Here is an 18,823-nt window from a genome sequence, read left to right as displayed (position 1 = left end):
TCTATTATTTATTACCAAACATTTTAAATAAATTATAAACCTATATAAATAATGGTATTATCTGTTATAAAGTTATGGGATGAAAACACATTTTAAAATTGTGAAAATGAATTTTAATTCAGCAAATTTTATACTAAATGTATAAATATGATAAAATCTAGATTTTGTTTTCACTACCTAAATAGACATCATGTTATAAAAAGTGTACAACTAAAACTAGTAGCTGATTAAACATATCAATGTGGCTTATATTAGTAAGATCTTGTAAAAGCACATTTTAAAATGGTATATTATACTTAAATAATAGAATAAAAATAATAATCAAAGCACATAGCTCACAACTGATGTTTAACTTCCAAACAACAATCATATTCAATACAAATCTTAAACGTCTAGTAAACTTGAAACATTTAACGAGCAAACTGAATAAATTATTATTCATAATAAGAAACAAACTTAACAATATTGATAGCTCAAAGTAATATGTATTAACAAGAGTTGACAGACTGCACTTAAGATAATCTTGTAAATGGGATTATGTCTCAGCACTATTTCCTTACATTGTGTTTAATTGATGTATCAATGAAAAAGGAGTCATTTTGTCTATTTGTTACTGTACTGATAGTGTAAAGATAAACATTATCTTTACATTATCTTTTCTGTGTTTTGAAACTAACGGAAAGAGGTTGACCGTGTAGCACATATCCATTTAATGCTTGTATTGCCATTGCAGCTTGGTCATAATTTCTCATAGTCACAAATCCAAAACCTTTACTCTTATTAGTTTGATGATCTTTAATTATCTTAACTGATACAATAGCACCATATGGACCGAATAACTGCCATAGAGTCAATTCTTCTACTTCAGGAGCAATATTATAAATATATATAGACCATGTACTAGGAGAATTATGGTCACCTATAGCACCCACATGATTAATCCATTGATAAGGCTTCACAAGAGAATTCTTTGAAAAGTTATTATTATTGTTTTTATGTTTATTGGGATTACTCTTATTAGCATACTTAACAGTTAATGGGTGTAGAAAACCAGGTGGAGTAGTGCCATTTACATTGTGAATGGCTCTCTCTGCTTCATAATGATGTTCGTATAGAACAAAAGCTATGCCTGAGGCAATGCGAGAATTTACTATTTTACCAAATTGTGCGAATAATCCATGTAAATCTTGCAAGGTCAGTTCATTAGGCAGGTTACATACGTAGAGGTTCCAGTCTGCTTCCGGTTTTGAGGGAGGCTTCATTTCTGGATTAAGTAAGGCATGTGAAACTTTTAAAGTCTTATTCTGCATTAGCAACCCATTAAAGGCCTTGCGTGCTTTGACCGCATCCTCTGGGCGAGAGTACTCGACGAAACCGTACCCTCTGTTCGCTATCAATTTGCAACTTTCTAATTTACCCATTGTTGAAAATAACGAGAACATCATATCCTGGGTCATAACTTCAGGAATATAATTGACGATAAGCTTCGTAGGTGATTCATCAGGCCCAAATTCATTATTTCCGTGACAATTACCGTCTTGACACGATTCCGACATTTTTTAATTGTTGTCTAGGAATGACATTTTCCTCATATTGTTGCCAGTACCAATGTTTTACGTTCAGAAAGATGCGGATTTTATAAAATAAATATCTCATAAAATCAATTCATTACATTTTATTAAAATAATATACAAATGAAGATAATAAATAATTATAAACGTAATTATGTTGTATGTGTAATTATGTATAATATTAATGTAATTTAGTATGTTACATTACAAATATAAAACAATGTCAAGTACGGCATCAAACTATAATGTCGAAATATTCAAAATTATAATATAGGAGAAAATGTTTTCTTCTTTAAGAAAAAAAATTCTCAATTAAAATTTATTGAAAAAAATATTATGTAAACATAGCTCACGGAATGTGTATCTGTAAATTTAAATGATGCGAGAAATGTGAAATGTTTGAGTACTGAGATATATTTAGATCAGTAATAATAAATATCTAAGGCAATGAATACACTATATTCATACAGAGAGACATATTAGAATCCGAGGCAAAGCTTAGCTTTGCATTTGTGTGAGTGATCATCAAAAGAAGAGCTAGAAAAAAAAACTTCAAAATATATCATCTTCTTATAGCGGATACTAATTATTTTCACTCTCGTCCGTTGTGTTAATAATGAATTGTTCCGTTATATCATCAAGAACTGCTTTGTGGTTACTAGAAAAAACATTTCTCTTATATTACTGCTTGGCCTTGATCACACACATTTTTATACTATATATAGTACAGTGATACCAACTTTTAATTTTAATATAATTTTTTATATAAAAAAAATATATGCACCGCGCCTCAGGCCGATAGACAAAAAACAGTATTTACTGGCTTAAACCAACCAAAGGAGGCACCTCAATTCAGGGAGTCGTCACACCTATACTACCTGGGTAAACTTACACAAATGCAAAGCTCAGTTTACGTCTGATGGACTGTACCTAAAATACGCTACGTTAGATCACTACAAATAGGGTCTTTCAGCTTACATTGTCTACCACATGCATACATGCATACATGCATTTAAGCTCTAGCAACCAAGGCACTACATGACGTAGTGCACCAGAAGTAGTGTGATGACTATACATAATTATATAGACATCCTTACCTTTGGGCACAATATTAATGGTATCCAGTTACAACGTAAAATAAAAATAAAATATAACTAAGTAAAATATAACTTTGACAGCATTCATATTGCCATCAAATTTAGTGCTTGTTTTATTTCTATCATTTAAATATTTTTTAGTATCAAAGTGGGTGACTGACACATTTTTTTGCGTTTGTACTGGCTTCTTAAAAAAATATATATTTGTAAATTGTAATAATATAGATGCATATTTGCAATAATAAAGATTGCTATAAAGTATACCTTATATGAAATCAAACAAAATCCGTTTCATTTCACAAAAGCTTTATTAAATATTTTTACGCATATACATGATACATCAACATTGCATACCTATAGAAATATAATTGTCTTTAAAAAGGTACTATGGAATTGTGCTCTACAGACATAAATTTGTTTTATATAAATGCAAAATGGTAACTGTGGCGTTTTAAGTTAATAATTTTGTTTAGATAACATTTATTTATTAAAAATACGGCATTTAATTTACAACAGTTACAAATTTACGCACTACAATGTAACATACGTATAAATTGTATATTATAATATCTGTTTAACATTAAATTAAAAAGTTATTATAAATAAGTATAATCTATTTTTATAGAATGGAATGATATGATAAAGCAATGGAATATATTTATGTTATAAAATAAGTGTCCGACCGAAATCAGGTTCCAAATGAGATCGAAACAAAACCTTCAGCTCTTGTCTCAGATTTAGCTGAAACCCATCTTGTTTTGTATTCACGTTATTCATCAATCTTTCAGTTACTAACGGAAGTAATTTTAATTAAATTACTTAAGTTTTATATATATTTATGAAAATATATTCGATTATTAATTTATTATATAACGAAATCTACGGTATACAAATAGCTATCGAGAAATCGAAAATGAACTGGTCGGTAGGACACTAAGGCCCTTATTTATAAGCCACTCTTTAGTCTGAGATCCACTTTGAGAGTGATTTATAAATACGGACATAAAAATAACTTTTCTCCACATTGAAGTAGAATACTTGCATAAACTTAAACAACTGGTAATAAAATATTTAAATTAAAGCTTCTGATAATAAAATAATTTCCATTTAAGTAAATAGCTACCTTTTTACATATCACATCACTTCTAATAATAATAATATTAGAATCTTTAAGTGTAAAAAAATATACAGGTACAATAAAACATAAATAATAACATTTATAAAATTGTCTATTACGTAAATTGTAAATAACTTTACTTTGCAGTCATAATAAATATTTTAATCGTACTGTTTTATACATATTTGTTTATGTTAATAAGAATCAAAGATTTGTAATAAACACACAAATATATAATAATAAGCAAGGAAGTTTTACATTATTGACATTATGTAAATCGTATTATACTTGAAATATAGGTAATACTTTTCAAAAATCTCAGGAAAAACATTGAAATTTATTGATAAACGATAATTTATAGATCATTTATCTATGACGTCACATTGCTTTAATGGAGCACGTCACAATATTATAATACTAATTTTGAAGGAACTACTCCATTTTTTTTTACTTGAATATTTGGGAGAATTTTTCACAATATTATTTCATTTTACTTACTTTTCTTTTGTATTTAAAAAATATAAAAACTTCACTTTTAATAGTTTATTCGTAAACTTCCTCATTCATTATTAGATTGCGCAAAATTTGAGTGATGATGTCATAACAGTTATCAGATCTCAATGTTAATATAAATAAATATATTTTATATAAAAATTATATATCAATAACTTATTATTTTAATACTAGCCTCTTAAATTAAAAAGAATATATTTGTAATGTCCATTTGGCTACACCTATCGTCTAAACATAATATTTTGAATATCGAGTCACGTCTACGTAATATTATTGTCATGATTGATAAAATCGGAATAAATTTTAAATTGTGTTGCTTATGATTGCTTAAATATATTTTCGATACTCGCGTAAGTACCAAAAACGAAGCCAGTTATGCCGAAGATAATGATTGCGATGTCTTTCCACAGCATCCAGTCTCTGTGTCCGAGCCGGTCCGGCCAAAATGTGATTATTTCTATGATAGGCGGAAATATCAAGGCCAATGCGGAACTGCTGAACGCCCCCACGAGAGATATTATGCTGCTGAGGTTTGGTATCAACATCGCAGCGATAACTGGAAAATGAAATTTGAATAAATATAGTTAGGTATACAAGTTGGTACGCGCAATTTAAAATTTTCAATATTTTTTGTAATGTACTTAATTATTAATTCACATAAAAATTGATATGACGTGAGTGTAACATTTAAAATTTGATAGGTTTTCGTATGAATGAAAAATCGTTTTATAAAACATATTGAATTTCCTTTTCATCTTCTATTGCATTAAAGCTTTAATAATAATAAAAAGTATTTGTGTCAATTAAAGAAAATTAGTTGGTTTAGCAGATATAAGAAGTATAAAAAAACATTCTACGTTTTTTATACTACAAAATAACAAAGTTGATAATAATAATAACTTATTGTCTAAGATCGACCATTAGGTAGAATATTTATATTAGTAGACCGCAAAATGTAGAAGATGCATTAATATGATAATAAAATAGAGTAAAGGCCTAACTTCATTGATAAGCAAGCAAAATGTGATCTTATTTGTGTAAAGGAAGGTTTATCGTAAACGGCGTTAGTTTTGAAACTTTTAAAAAACAAAGAAAAGAAAAAAACTTTTAATAGATTCTAGATCTATGATTTATTCATGTAACATACGAAGTCACTTTGGGTGAGTGCCCAGGATTAAAAAGTTGTAATATGAACAGTACCTACTGTAATTTACTACCTACATACTTGACAACCACATATAAAAAGCAAGTCGGTCGAACGGTCGTAAATTTTGTAAATTGTAGGTTTAATAACCATGATTTATCATTAAATATATACTTCTTTAATAAATGAACTTCCGAAACGCAGTGATGTAAAATATAAAAATGCTTTAAAAATATATAAAATAGCTTAACTATTAGACTTTATCGTATCGCAAATAAACATTATTTTTTATTAGAATAATCTGCTTTGTATTTGTTAAATAACCTAATATGTAACACAGAAAGTAAACAATAATATCTGTCTATGATAATTACTGAGTAAAATATACACTGGAAGCTTTACAAGTTATCGGGCTGGGAGTATTCCGTGCGTGGGACAATTAACATTATCAGCGAGTAAATTTCCTTATTATTTTGTCTTTATCGACTCACAAAGTAATTAAAAGGTAAATTATATATTTATTTGAACATAATAGCTTCTAATTGATTGAGGTCATTAATAAAACAAATGTTATTCACGTTGGAACATGATGAAGTCTCAAATTTAGCAAATATACTTAAATGGCCGAAATTTTTACTGACGTTTTTAAATATTTCTACTGTTTTGTGGTCATATTACGGTAAACTTTCATATACTACACACATACTATTAAAAAATATTCATAATAACTTCTTAGAATGGAATTTTATATGTTTATTTTTGTGATTATTAGCTTTGTTTACCGAAGAAACTGTAAATACCTTAAACAAAATCTGATGGATTGAAAAATATGATTAATTTGTCGGGCCGTTCATTTGTTTTTACTTTAATTGATAGATAGAATCCATTAGCAAGAAACCCATTTTGTCTGTAAATACTTAAATATAGTAAAAGAACGACATTAAAAATGTTTATATATCTATATGATCTGCCTATTATTATGCTCGAGAGGTACTCGACGGAAGATGATATTAAATGTTTCTGGAATGACGTCATATAGGTTAAGAGCGTTCATGTAAATTAGATCGTTTCGAATATACATATATATTAACGAGATTTTTTGGAAACGTAAATTTGAATTATTTATAACTATAGACGAACTTGGCACGTGTGAATCGAAATTTTATGTTTCTCTCTTATCGATGTATTGAAATGATATGTAATAATTTACTTGGCATTCAATGTTTTCTACATATAAATAAATAGGCCTGTTAACCTTATCTAAATGTAAAGGTAAAGACCGTATGGAATTTTTTTTTAGTTCCTGCGCATATCAATATTGATTTTATTATAAAAGTGTGTCCATTGGCGATATTAATCACAACGTGAACGTCATATCGAGGAAAAATTTCTACGGACTGTACAGTATTGATTTTATAAAACAAAAGCTGTTATCAGTGACCAGGTCCACTGTTAGTATGAAATCTATGTTTTTATGTTGTAGGTTTGACAGGATGAATAAGAGGTACCTAGTTGTTAAATAAACTAAAAATTGATATCAATATGGCTGATTTAGTCTTATATTTTTGCCTACATTAATTAAATTAAGTACTTACCGTGTAAACTAAAATTTACGATCAAAAAAATTGAAGCTTTTGGCTCGCCAAAATATTTTATTATTACCTAAAATCTCGATTTTAGGTAATAAAATAAAATAATAATTAGGTAAAAATTATTATAAATTAAGTATTATAATTATTACACAATGTTAATAAAGAGATGCGTATAAAATGTAAATGTGGAATAGTCTCACTGATTGTGAGTGGCAATAAAAATGGCGATAGGTTAAGACTGTTAACCTGATAAACCGACCGCTATTAAATAACCCACAATTTTATTGTTACGAATAATTCTTATGCAGAGAAACTAGGTTAGCTAAGTTGAGACGAGTGACGACGAATAGGACCAGGGATGGCTTCACTAGTTTTTTTTTTGGTAATTCTCAATTAGGTACATATTAACAGATTTGGTAAAATTACAGTTGTTTAGAAGAGTATTAGAAATTTTAATTATATTTTTCAAATTCATCAAGGTTAGCATAAAAATACTATAATAAACAGTTTAAAAAATCTATGATTTTAAAGAATATGTTATATTCGCACAATAACAACATTATTATGTAAATTTCTTCATACTTACAGGTAATAGAAATGAGAACAAATCGAGTAACTGCCTCTCCGTATTCTAGGGCCATGTCAGAATTCAATTTAGTTTTGATATACGGCCAAACAATATTCATAGGAACGTAGAATTGAAGACCGTACGAGAGAAATATAGCGGCTGCCATTACAGCTCTGACGCTTTGTGCTAGCCTGTAAACAAACATATAATACAATAGGTAAATTTTGTGTGGACAGTCGTGGCGCAGTAGCACAAACGTAAACACTTTCGATTCCCGCTCGACGAAATGAAATATTTAATATTTTCATTTCTTCGCTCTGGCGTGAAGGCAAAAGCGCGGCGTTGAGATTCACCACTCAACACGTAATGTCTCCAGAATTCGGAAGAAAGTGGGGGGTGGAGTTTCTTAACATTAGGCTCCCTCTGCCTGCCCCTGCTACATGCCAGTGTGAACTTGATAAAAAAAAGGTAGTTGATATCGCACTCAATACTTACAAATCATTGGGTAAATTTAGAGTAATACTGCCAAGTACGTGATCACCGTACTTCAAATAACCAAAAAATCCGATGGCGGTGTAAAGGGCGGCCACGATAACCATTCCTGTAGTTAGGACACCTGTCCATCCTCCAAAGTCTTCTGGAGTCTTCATATTATTTTCTAATGGCAAAACCTAAAGAGAGCAATTTTTTTGATTATTCAAATAAAACTAACTAACGTGTTTTTAACATTTTTAAAGTTTTATACCACTCTTAAAAAAGGAAAATACTTTTTAGAAAAGAAGATGAGAAGAGAGAAGAGAAGAAAATTGATAAAAAAATTGATAATTTTATTATACGTTTTCTAAAAAGTATTTTAACTAACGTGTTCTGATCAGATGACATAAAATATTTTTATAGCATGAACCTGATATCCTTTGTAAACATCATTCTAGTTTACAAGTAAAATAACGACGAAATAGTAGGAAATTTAAAAATACTGTTGGAGTAAAAACTAAACAATTTAAAAGTTTTATAATAATATTATATTAAATTTACAGTAAATATAACAATATTCAAAATTTCACAAATGAATATGCAATTTTGGGTGCGTTCTAGATTGATAATGGAGATACATTTGTAATTATTAATTGTTATAAACAAAATGCCAGAATGTTATCATAATATACCAGACATTGAAGAGAAATAGAGGTCGATCGCTCTGAACACGCGATTTTAGATGTTTTACGTTCTTTGTTAGTATTTAGATTCAGTTAGGCGAAAAAAATATATTAAATAGTAACATTTTTTACTGACGACCGACTGGTTGTGAGATCGATCCCCACTCGAGGAGATGAAATATTTGTTTAAATTTATTTTTCCACTTTTTCGATCTGGTGTCGAGGCAAAGCGGCGTTGAGTTCTGCCTTCAGAATTCGGCAGAAAATGGGGAACAGAGTGTTACACTAGGTTCCCTCTGCCTACCCTGCTGTATATACAGTGCGAAGATGATTATTTAACTATTTTTATGAAGCATAAAAAAATAATGAATTGTATTAAAATTGTATCATTGTCCTAAAATCTATTTATCAGTAAACAATTCACAAAGGTGTATTGTACATTTATATTGATCAATTTAATTTTGACAAATATCAGTTCAATAAAAACAATAGCGATTAAAAGAATAATAGGTACCTACAATTAAAGAATTGATAAAAATAATTGCCAACTTTTATCATATACAGTTGTACTATCACATGGAAACAAATTATACATAATAACTTCACATAAACACATTTAACATATATTTTGTTTATTTCAATATAAGAGTTGAATATCATATAATTATTAGATATACTAATTAGAATTTTTATAAGCTTTTTTTTGTATGAAGTAGCCTAATATATGATTATTAGAAGCTTCAATTAGTTTAATATATGATAGTTGTGGGCTTGATTCCTTCTCTACTCTCTGCCATCATGCTATATGTTAGATACAGTGGGAAGCTAAAAAATAAATGAGTTAGTGAAAATATAACAAAGCTTACCACACCAATGCCTTCAAATGCATAGATCGCTGTTCCAAAATATAATGGTAATTGATGCCAGCCTGCAAAAGCTTTCACACTGCTGGTATGTGGTAAATCTTGTAATATGTAGTAAAATGTCACTACTAAACCCCAAGCTGTCATTATAGCCGCAATAAGTGACACAGGTGTTAAGTATTTTAGATTCTTTACCATGCCAAGAGCTAATAATGGTACAAATAATAATGCTAAATAACTGTGTACATTAAGATTTATGCCAAAAAAATGCATTGTATCTTGTAAGTTTGTAGCAACAAACAAAAAGTAAACACAGCAAAATCCTAATTGTGTTATCACCAAAAATATGTTAACCAAATTCCTGAAACAATGATGTTTTATGTAACAAATATTTTAAATATTACTTAGCTTTTATGCATTTAATTATTATGATTGAAAATCTATATGTAAATTCTCCCAAAAATTACCTGATTTTTGTAGCATATGGTCTCAAAGATATGGGGCCCATTGTAAATGCATCTTCTACCACTTCTGCAAAACTCATTGCTGGCCTTTGATTTCTAACACAAAGCTCATGTGAACATTGCACAAGCATGTGCATGCAATGTGTACATATGGCCCCCATAAATAATGTACCAAAAACACCTAAAATATGAATATAAACATACTTCTTTGGTATACAAATTGTAAGTAATTTAATAAGTACAAAATAAAAAATTGAATTAAAAATTTACCTAAAACAAGACCAGCATTTTTAAAAGCATCAGGCATAGCTAAAATGCCAGTGCCTATATTGCCTTTGAGAAGATGAATCAAAGTATCAAAATTCGACGTTGGATGTTCCAAGTATCGCTCAGACGCAGGATTATATTCTGTTTTTTTCTGTTTTTCATCTTTAAAAGGTGAAACATGGATTGAGGGACTAGTCACTAACTCTACTGTTTGGACCTCCGTATTGTCGATAGGAGTACTGAGTGCCGTAAGTAGGGGTTGCTTTTCATCGCCCATTTTTATAATAATCACAATTTTTATATATAATTGAAATTTGTACGATTATAGAAAAATAATTAATTACATTGTTATTAAACGCGTCCTGTTTATAACAGATCAATACTATTTATTAATTATTTAAAATACGATAATGTTAAAAAGTAGAGCTTCGCATAACACACCGCTTGATACTAAAGTGATCTGCATGAACTGGTCAATTGTGAAGTCAAAGTCTTAGTAAGTCTCAGTAAACATTAAAATTTTAATCAATTTTGTTCATCGGGCAGTCGAGCTAGAGCCAAGAACAAGTTATTTAGTAACATGTCAATTGTCAATGTCATTTTTGCCCAAAGTGATAGCCTGATAGGTGCCATAATATTATGTCATTTATGGTATTGATTGCTTAGTGAATAGATATTCCATATTTTTTACAGATAATTATGTCATTATTAAGATATTTCTGTTGTTCTTGTTTTCGTTAAGAAAGTTTTGTGTTGGTAGTTATTTTTATATAGCAGTATATTTATTTTTATGTATTTGTCTTATAAGTCTAATGTCTATTATATTATATGTAACTGAAAATATCTTCATTGAAGGATTTTTTTTATTAGAAATCATCCAATTTAAAAAATACAAATTTTATTTATCGGGGATTTTCTGTATAGGTGTCAAAATCATTTTTTTTTGTAACAAGCTTGCGCATTGTTTTCATGGTTTTCATGTTGGCATCCCATTGAATTCTGGATGAAAATTCGTCTAATGTTGATTTGAGGCAAATTCGTTTATTTTCGAAGATATTTTAATCCGAATATAACGTGTTATAGAACCATTTAAATATCATGATATTTATGTTTATAATAGAAAAGAGAAAGAGGTAGATATATCATCATCTTGTTAAATATAATATTTTGACTGCTATTTCGATATAGGTTTATGTTAATTTTAGACTTCTGTTCTGTGGTTATCATCATAATCAAAGTACATAACAGAAAACAGAACATTCTGTGATCATGTCATCCGTCATTCGTGACATCTTTGTGAATATAATATAAAAAAATATATAATATAAATAAAAAAATGTAAATTTTCTTGTTGTTGTGTTAAATCAACCTTCGTTTCAATGATACTAGCTTTTTTTTTGAAAATATAATTATTCATAAGTGAGTATTGATATTTCCTATGCATTCGTATAGCAAATTTTGACATAAACACCAGGACAGTGGATGTTTTTAAGATAAGACGCAGGAATCAACAAAAATGGGAAATGCGGGAAGCAATCCACCGAAAGAGTGGCATAAAGATCAATCGGTAAAGCAACCTGATGCGGGTTCTTCTTCTCCTGTAAAAGAAGGTGAAGCGTTTACTTTTGACAAGAAAATTGATGACGATCGAAGAGATGATGACAATAACATTGAAGATGGAGCTCCTTATTATACAAAAGCTGTCCCTGAACGTGACATAGAAGAAACAATTATGAGAGAAAGATCTAATACTTTAACTGATAGTAATAAAGTAGATGAGGATATAAAAGTATTACCTACGGTATTTAAGTGGGAAGGTGGAGGAAAACAAGTAAGTGTTTTTTTATACACTAATTATGATTTATAACTAATTATTTATATATATAAATTTTATTTTTCACTCAATTTTTTAATTATTTGTATTCTGTATATTGTAAAAATACATGATTTTAGGTTTTCATTAGTGGTACTTTTACTGAGTGGAAAACCATTCCAATGGTTAAATCACATGGGGACTTCGTAACTATTATTGATCTGCCTGAAGGAGAACATCAGTACAAATATTTTGTTGACGGTGAATGGCGCCATGACCCCTCTGTTGTAAGTCATGGTTTTTTAAAATATTTTCTTTATTTAATCTTAGTATATTATAAAGAATATTGATTTCAGAAAGTGATAGATAATGGTATGGGCTCTAAAAATAATTTAGTAACAGTAAAAATGTCTGACTTTGAAGTATTTCAAGCTCTCGCTAAAGACAGTGAGGGAATTCACAGCAGTGCTCAAACTGAATATTCTCAGGTAAATGTTGTAAAATACATATATTATTTGTTGAACTTACATATCCTTATTAAAAAAAACAAAAACAAAACTTTATAATAAATAATATAGTCATTATGTTTCCAGGATATACCACAATCCAAGCCTTGGGAAAAAGTTTCCGGGCCCCCAATATTACCACCTCATCTCTTGCAAGTTATTTTAAATAAGGACACTCCTTTATCTGTAAGTTACTATATACATTATACATCTTTTATCAGTTTAACACTGTATGTTGAAAATAAAAAGGTGGGTAGAGAAAATCTAGTGTCAAGGCACTCCATTCTTCACACTTTGGACTGGCTAAAAGTTAATGACACACTTTATCTTACAAAACTGAAATAAAAATAACTTATTGCTCTGAGTGGAAATCAAACCTGCAAGTATTGCATTCACATTTGATCAAGGTCCCACAGTCCCTCAATAGCCCCCCTTATATACCCTAGTTATTATTTTAATTCTATACAGAAACAATAAGTATTCTACTGATACTGGCTAATATAAAAATATAAATAAATGTTCTTACAAATTACTGGTTATACTAAATTTTCATTTGTATATTTATTTTTTTTTGTTTTTAGTGTGAACCTACTTTGTTACCAGAACCAAACCATGTTATGTTAAATCATCTGTATGCATTATCTATCAAAGATGGAGTTATGGTTCTATCAGCAACCCATAGATGCAGAAAGAAATATGTCACAACCCTATTGTATAAACCAATATAGAATATGAATCATATAGAAGCAAATAATTTCCATTCTGATCAAAATTTTGATAATAAAATAAAACTAACTTAGATATTATAACACACATGTAGTTTTATTGGCGAAATGAATTGTGCTCAACTGGCACATTCGAAACGCCATATATCAAGAATTCAATTCAATTCATGTAGTTTTAGAAAAACAATTATATAAAAATAAATGGATGGAGGGGGAAAAAATGGATTATGTTAAAAAATAAAAAGGTATTGCTGTATTTGCTTGTATGTGATTTCTATATTAATTTATTTGTTTGTGGATTAAGTTATTAATTTTATATTTATATTTAATTTTTATATTTTGTATTTAATTTTTCGAGGGTAGGAGGTCAAAAAGTTAATATCGTTATTTTTTCGTCCAAAAGTTTTTTTATATAATAATCTAGTAAGAATAATTTAACAAGTGAATTTCCAACGAAAAATGATTTATTAAGTTATGATACCCACCAGCTAGTGTTTTTTCCTTTGAAGAATAATATTTATATATACATCAAGCAATAAACCTTTACTAGTACAACAACACTACTACTTCAGCATGGAATCATTAAAGGAAACACTTACCTCTATGAATGAGATGTTTACTATGAAGATGAGTGCATTTCAGCAAGAATTAAGCAAATCCTCCTCTCCTATCACTACATCTTCTTTGGCAACCGATTTTAACAATTTTAAATCTTTTACACTCTCTGCACTGAATACCCTGCAAAAACAGGTGGAACTTATTGGCAGAGAGATGGATCGCCAAGAGATGCGTCGGCGGAGAAAATCGTTGCTTTTCCACGGTATTGCAGAGCAAAAGTCTGAAGATTTGTTAGCAAGAGTTGTTACCGTTATTGGTGATAATTTGGATTTATCCGATTTTTCAACTGCCAATATTAAGTCCTCGTACAGGCTAGGACGTCCTTCTGAAAAAGCACGTCCCATTGTTGTTAAATTTACAGATGTTACCACTCGAGATAAAGTCTGGCATGCAAAAACCAAACTAAAAGGGACTGGCATCGCGCAGTCGGAATTTTTAACGAAAACTCGACATAAACTTTTTCTTGAGGCGAGGCAGTACTTCGGTATTAATAAGTGCTGGACAAAAAATGGCAGCATACATGCAATCGCTTCTGACGGCTCCAGGCATGAAATCGAATGTTCTTCTGAGCTGCATAGTTTAGCAAAATCCAAGTCGCCACAAAACAATGTTCCAGTTAATAAAATCACTCAAAAGGTAACAGGTGCACGTCCAAAACGACTTATAAAGAAACAATGATTTTATATTTGTTTACATTCTGCTTGTCAAACTGCATACTATAGTAGTGATTGTTATTATTTTCTTACTACCTACACATTGTGTTATTTTTATACTAAAACAAATGCTTCTAAAACAGATTAAAAAGTGAAACAGTTGTAAAACCTTGTGTGTTAAGTGTTTTAGTTACTTTTAATAATATTATTTTCTTTTCGTAGTGTGTAAAATATATTTATTCATTTACTTTTGTAGTATATTCATATGTCGTAAAGATTTCTTATTTTTATTATTTTTTTTTTTTTTATGGCAACTGGCAGGTGGGTAAAAGAATTTAGTTAACTCTAAAAGTAGAATAATATACTTTATTATATAAAATACAATTATTTATATTAAGTACTGACTTAATACATATTAGTCATTATATTAAAACTTTTATTTTTATATACATTATATATATATATATTTTTCTTATATATTTATTATTATTATTTATTTATTTTATTATTATTTTATTTTTTTTTTTTTTTTTTTTGTAATCAATGAAATGTCTAATTCTTCAATAAACATAGACACTTATTATTCTTTTTCTTCTTCAGAAGAAGATTTAAGTACCAATAGCTTTCAGAGTATTCCCTCTTTAAATGAAACTTTAAGCTCTCATTTCACTCCTTATCCAAAAAATCTTAATGTGGTTCACATAAATGCTCAGAGTATTCCGGCTCACTATCCTGATCTTCTGACATCTTTTGATAACACCAACGTTCACGCCATATTAGTTTCTGAATCGTGGTTAAAGCCTTGTTTACCATCGACAGCATATTCACTCCCAGGATTTCACCTGATTCGAAATGATCGCACTAGACGGGTTGGTGGTGGAGTTGCGATTTATCTTCGCGCTCACATACAATTTAATCTTCTTGAATACTCCCAAGACAATAAAACTGACGATACCATTCCTGAGTACCTTTTTATTGAGCTGACATTCGCGCACACAAAGGTCCTACTTGGCGTTTACTATAGCCCATCGCTTACAGTGGATTATTTCGGACCATTTGAAGTTCTTCTCGAAAAACTGACTCTTTCATATAACCACTCGATTATCATGGGGGATTTCAACACGTGCCTGCTTAAAAATGATAATCGAACAAATCGGCTACGGAACGTAGTAAACGGAACTAATATGCACATTCTCCCTCTATCCTCCACTCACACATTCCCCAACTGCACCCCTTCTCTTTTAGACTTAATTTTAGTTTCTTCCATTGATCATGTTGCAACACATGGTCAATGCAATGCTACCGCATTCTCCTATCATGATCTTATTTTTCTATCGTACAAAGCAAAACCTCCCAAAGCAAAATCGAGAATATTTCTCCAGCGTAACTTTACTGGTATGGATTTAGAACGTTTACGTGAGGATGCTGGAAATGTAGATTGGAATATGGTTTATACAGAAAATAGTATAGACAACCAGATAGCTGTATTTAACTCCCTTATTATTAAATTATACGATACTCATGCTCCTATAAGACCCATACGTATTAAGCACTTACCGGCTCCATGGCTTACGGAAGATATAAAAAAGTTACAAAATAAAAAAAATAGCGCAAAATTAAAATATAAAAGTAATGCAAGTGAGAACAACCGGATAAAATATATTAAAGCTCGAAATCGATGCAACAGGGTGTGTAGGGATAAACAACGACGCCATATTCATAAGTCTGTTGTCGAGGAAGACAACGTAGAAAAGGCCTGGAAATTTCTTAAATCCCTTGGGGTTGGGAAAGCAAAGCAGAACTCTAATCCTTGTAATATAGATTTAAATAAACTTAATATTCATTTCTCTCCTTCTGTTACAATTGATGTACCCACTAAATTAAAATCTCTAAATCAAATTCGTGCCTTACCCACCCCTATAAATCACAGTTTCAACTTCACTCAATTCACCGAAAGTGATGTTAAGAAGAATATATTGGCCATTTCATCTGACGCTGTTGGCGCTGATTGCATTAGTCGTAAGATGATCATACCTATCCTTGATATCCTGATTCCTGTCTTAACAACAATTCTAAATTTTTCCATAGAAAGCGATACCTTTCCTTCATCCTGGAAAGAAGCTCAGCTAACGCCACTGCCTAAAAACCGCAATCCTTCTTCCATGTCTGATTTCCGACCTATATCCATTTTACCATTTCTATCAAAAGTCCTTGAGCGTCTCATACACCAACAACTTAGTAAATACCTGACTCATAACAACCTTTTTAATCCTTTACAATCTGGTTTCAGACCCGGTTATAGTACGACTACTGCACTGGTTAACATATCGGATAACATTCGTCTGGGTATGGAGAATCATCAAGTTACCGTTATGATTCTGCTTGACTTTAGTGACGCCTTCAATACCATAGACTTTGATATCCTATTAGCCATTATGTATTCTCTTAACATATCTCCTAAAGTGATTGATTGGTTTCATTCTTACTTGCATGGTCGCAAGCAACGTATCCGGACACAGGATTCTTATTCTGAATGGTCCCCGGTGCTTGCTGGCGTTCCACAAGGTGGCGTGTTGTCCCCTCTCTTATTTTCACTATTTATTAATTATTTCTGTCATAATATTGCTTCTCCCTACCACCTTTACGCTGACGACCTGCAAATATGTCGTCAAAGTTCGTTGCACGATCTTTCAAACACAATCTTAGCATTGAATGAAGAACTGAGAGCTATTACAGTACGTAGTAAATCCTTAGGCTTAAAACTAAATGCAAAAAAGACTCAAGCAATTATAATAGGTAGTCCAAGACTTATCTCTAAAATTACGTTTCATGAATTGCCATTATTATCGCTTGATGGAACCTGCGTCCCTTTTACTGACAAAGTTAAAAATCTAGGAATTATGTTTGACCAGCATTTATCCTGGAAACCGTTAATTAGTGAGGTAAGTAGAAAAATATTTTCAGCTGTTGCGTCGTTACGTCGACTACGTAATATCTTACCCATTCCTACTAAGGTTGCGCTGGCACAATCACTCCTACTACCAATTCTCGATTATGCTGATTGTTGTTATCTTGACATAAAAGAGGAGCAATTAAATAAGCTTGAGCGGCTCCAAAATGTTTGCATAAGGTTCATTTTTGGACTTCGCAAGTACGACCACGTATCCGAATTTCGTAAAAAACTCAAGTGGCTCCCTATTCGACTTCGCCGGAATACTCATGTTCTCTGTCTTTTGTATAATGTTCTCTTTTCTACGCATTCCCCTTCATATCTTAAAGAACGATTTAAGTTTTTATGTGAATTACATAATTTACCACTCCGCTCTAAGTCTCGTTTAACCCTTGAATTTCCTCGTTCTTCTTCTTCCTTCTATACCAATTCCTTCACTATCAAATCTGTCCGCTTGTGGAATTCCGTACCCATAACAGTCAAACAAGCTTTGACTATACAAACATTTAAAAAGAGGCTGAAAGATTATTATTTAACGCTATAAGTACCTAGGTTTCGATAGTATTTTTTGTATTTATTTCATGTTCTTGTTTCTGTGTTCAAAAAAAAAAAAAAAGAAATTATTTTATAACCAAAGTATTATGTATTTATTTATATATTTATGTATGTGTGTATGTATGTATGTATGTATGTATGCATGTATGTATGTATGTATGTATGTCGGTATTTATGTATTTATGTATGTGTGTGTAAAATTAGATATCAGCTCTGTACACCCCTTCCCTTTTCAGACAATGTATTCTCTTTTCTACCCAAAGGTTGCCTGGAAGAGATCGCTCTCTTAGCGATAAGGCCGCCAATTGTACTGTTCTATGTATTAAATACATGTATATGTGTCTTTTCTATAGTACAATAAAGAGTATTTTGTTTGTTTGTTTGTTTGTTATATTTTTGTGATGATTTGTGTAGCTTATTGTAGATATTGTTAATAATAATAAAATATATCCTCTTGTGTATTTTTTTATTTTTAGTTTCTATTAAATTTTCTCTAAAGTAAATGTACCATTGCTGATTTAAAGTTTCTAAAATTTTGGTTCTTTATCTAGGTGTTGTCCTTTTCCTGCTCTGTTACACTATATGCTACCTACACTGCTATAGGTGTGATAAAACATGAAGCTGGGATTGCTGAAGGAAAAAAACAAGAA

At 30.3% G+C, this 18,823-nt stretch overlaps 3 protein-coding genes and 1 pseudogene across 4 annotated transcripts; 2 read left to right on the top strand and 2 right to left on the bottom strand.

The window, feature by feature from the left end:
• Positions 1 to 90: 90 nt before the first annotated feature.
• Positions 91 to 1,595, bottom strand: LOC146528768 (ELAV-like protein 2 pseudogene; annotated as a pseudogene). Its single transcript, XR_014879123.1, has one exon. The product of XR_014879123.1 is annotated as an ELAV-like protein 2 pseudogene (transcript).
• A 1,362-nt stretch (positions 1,596 to 2,957) lies between these two features.
• Positions 2,958 to 10,806, bottom strand: LOC146528767 (proton-coupled amino acid transporter-like protein pathetic). The gene is made up of 6 exons (XM_085203794.1): positions 10,357 to 10,806; positions 10,090 to 10,267; positions 9,626 to 9,983; positions 8,098 to 8,273; positions 7,621 to 7,793; positions 2,958 to 4,854 (listed from the first exon to the last, which is right to left on the bottom strand). Exons 1-6 carry the CDS (start codon positions 10,628 to 10,630, stop codon positions 4,616 to 4,618), a joined length of 1,398 nt encoding a protein of 465 aa, XP_085059920.1. The 5' UTR covers positions 10,631 to 10,806; the 3' UTR covers positions 2,958 to 4,615.
• Positions 10,807 to 11,720: 914 nt separating this feature from the next.
• Positions 11,721 to 13,497, top strand: alc (5'-AMP-activated protein kinase subunit beta-1). The gene is made up of 5 exons (XM_085203795.1): positions 11,721 to 12,184; positions 12,307 to 12,453; positions 12,523 to 12,654; positions 12,760 to 12,858; positions 13,254 to 13,497. The coding sequence occupies exons 1-5, from the start codon at positions 11,870 to 11,872 to the stop codon at positions 13,398 to 13,400; spliced, it is 840 nt and encodes a 279-aa protein (XP_085059921.1). The 5' UTR covers positions 11,721 to 11,869; the 3' UTR covers positions 13,401 to 13,497.
• Positions 13,498 to 13,888: 391 nt separating this feature from the next.
• LOC146528765 (uncharacterized) lies at positions 13,889 to 14,843 on the top strand. Its single transcript, XM_085203372.1, has one exon. It carries the CDS (start codon positions 13,971 to 13,973, stop codon positions 14,691 to 14,693), a length of 723 nt encoding a protein of 240 aa, XP_085059498.1. The 5' UTR covers positions 13,889 to 13,970; the 3' UTR covers positions 14,694 to 14,843.
• Positions 14,844 to 18,823: the final 3,980 nt, after the last annotated feature.

Source organism: Heliconius melpomene, chromosome 19 (assembly GCF_056956725.1).
Source record: "Heliconius melpomene rosina isolate 202511_hmr_F chromosome 19, ASM5695672v1, whole genome shotgun sequence".
Classification (NCBI taxonomy): domain Eukaryota; kingdom Metazoa; phylum Arthropoda; class Insecta; order Lepidoptera; family Nymphalidae; genus Heliconius; species Heliconius melpomene.
This window is presented reverse-complemented; position numbering and strand designations above follow the sequence as displayed.

Excerpts from the sequence above, each read along its gene's own strand:
- LOC146528767 (XM_085203794.1), bottom strand. The coding sequence starts at position 10,630 with ATGGGCGATGAAAAGCAACCCCTACTTACGGCACTCAGTACTCCTATC. Across the intron at positions 7,794-8,097 it reads CTAAATTTACCCAATGATTT|GCTAGCACAAAGCGTCAGAG; the intron begins GTAAGTATTGAG and ends GTTTGTTTACAG. Across the intron at positions 4,855-7,620 it reads TGTTCTCATTTCTATTACCT|TTATCGCTGCGATGTTGATA; the intron begins GTAAGTATGAAG and ends TTCATTTTCCAG.
- alc (XM_085203795.1), top strand. The coding sequence starts at position 11,870 with ATGGGAAATGCGGGAAGCAATCCACCGAAAGAGTGGCATAAAGATCAA. Across the intron at positions 12,185-12,306 it reads GGGAAGGTGGAGGAAAACAA|GTTTTCATTAGTGGTACTTT; the intron begins GTAAGTGTTTTT and ends ACATGATTTTAG. Across the intron at positions 12,655-12,759 it reads CTCAAACTGAATATTCTCAG|GATATACCACAATCCAAGCC; the intron begins GTAAATGTTGTA and ends TTATGTTTCCAG.
- LOC146528765 (XM_085203372.1), top strand. The coding sequence starts at position 13,971 with ATGGAATCATTAAAGGAAACACTTACCTCTATGAATGAGATGTTTACT.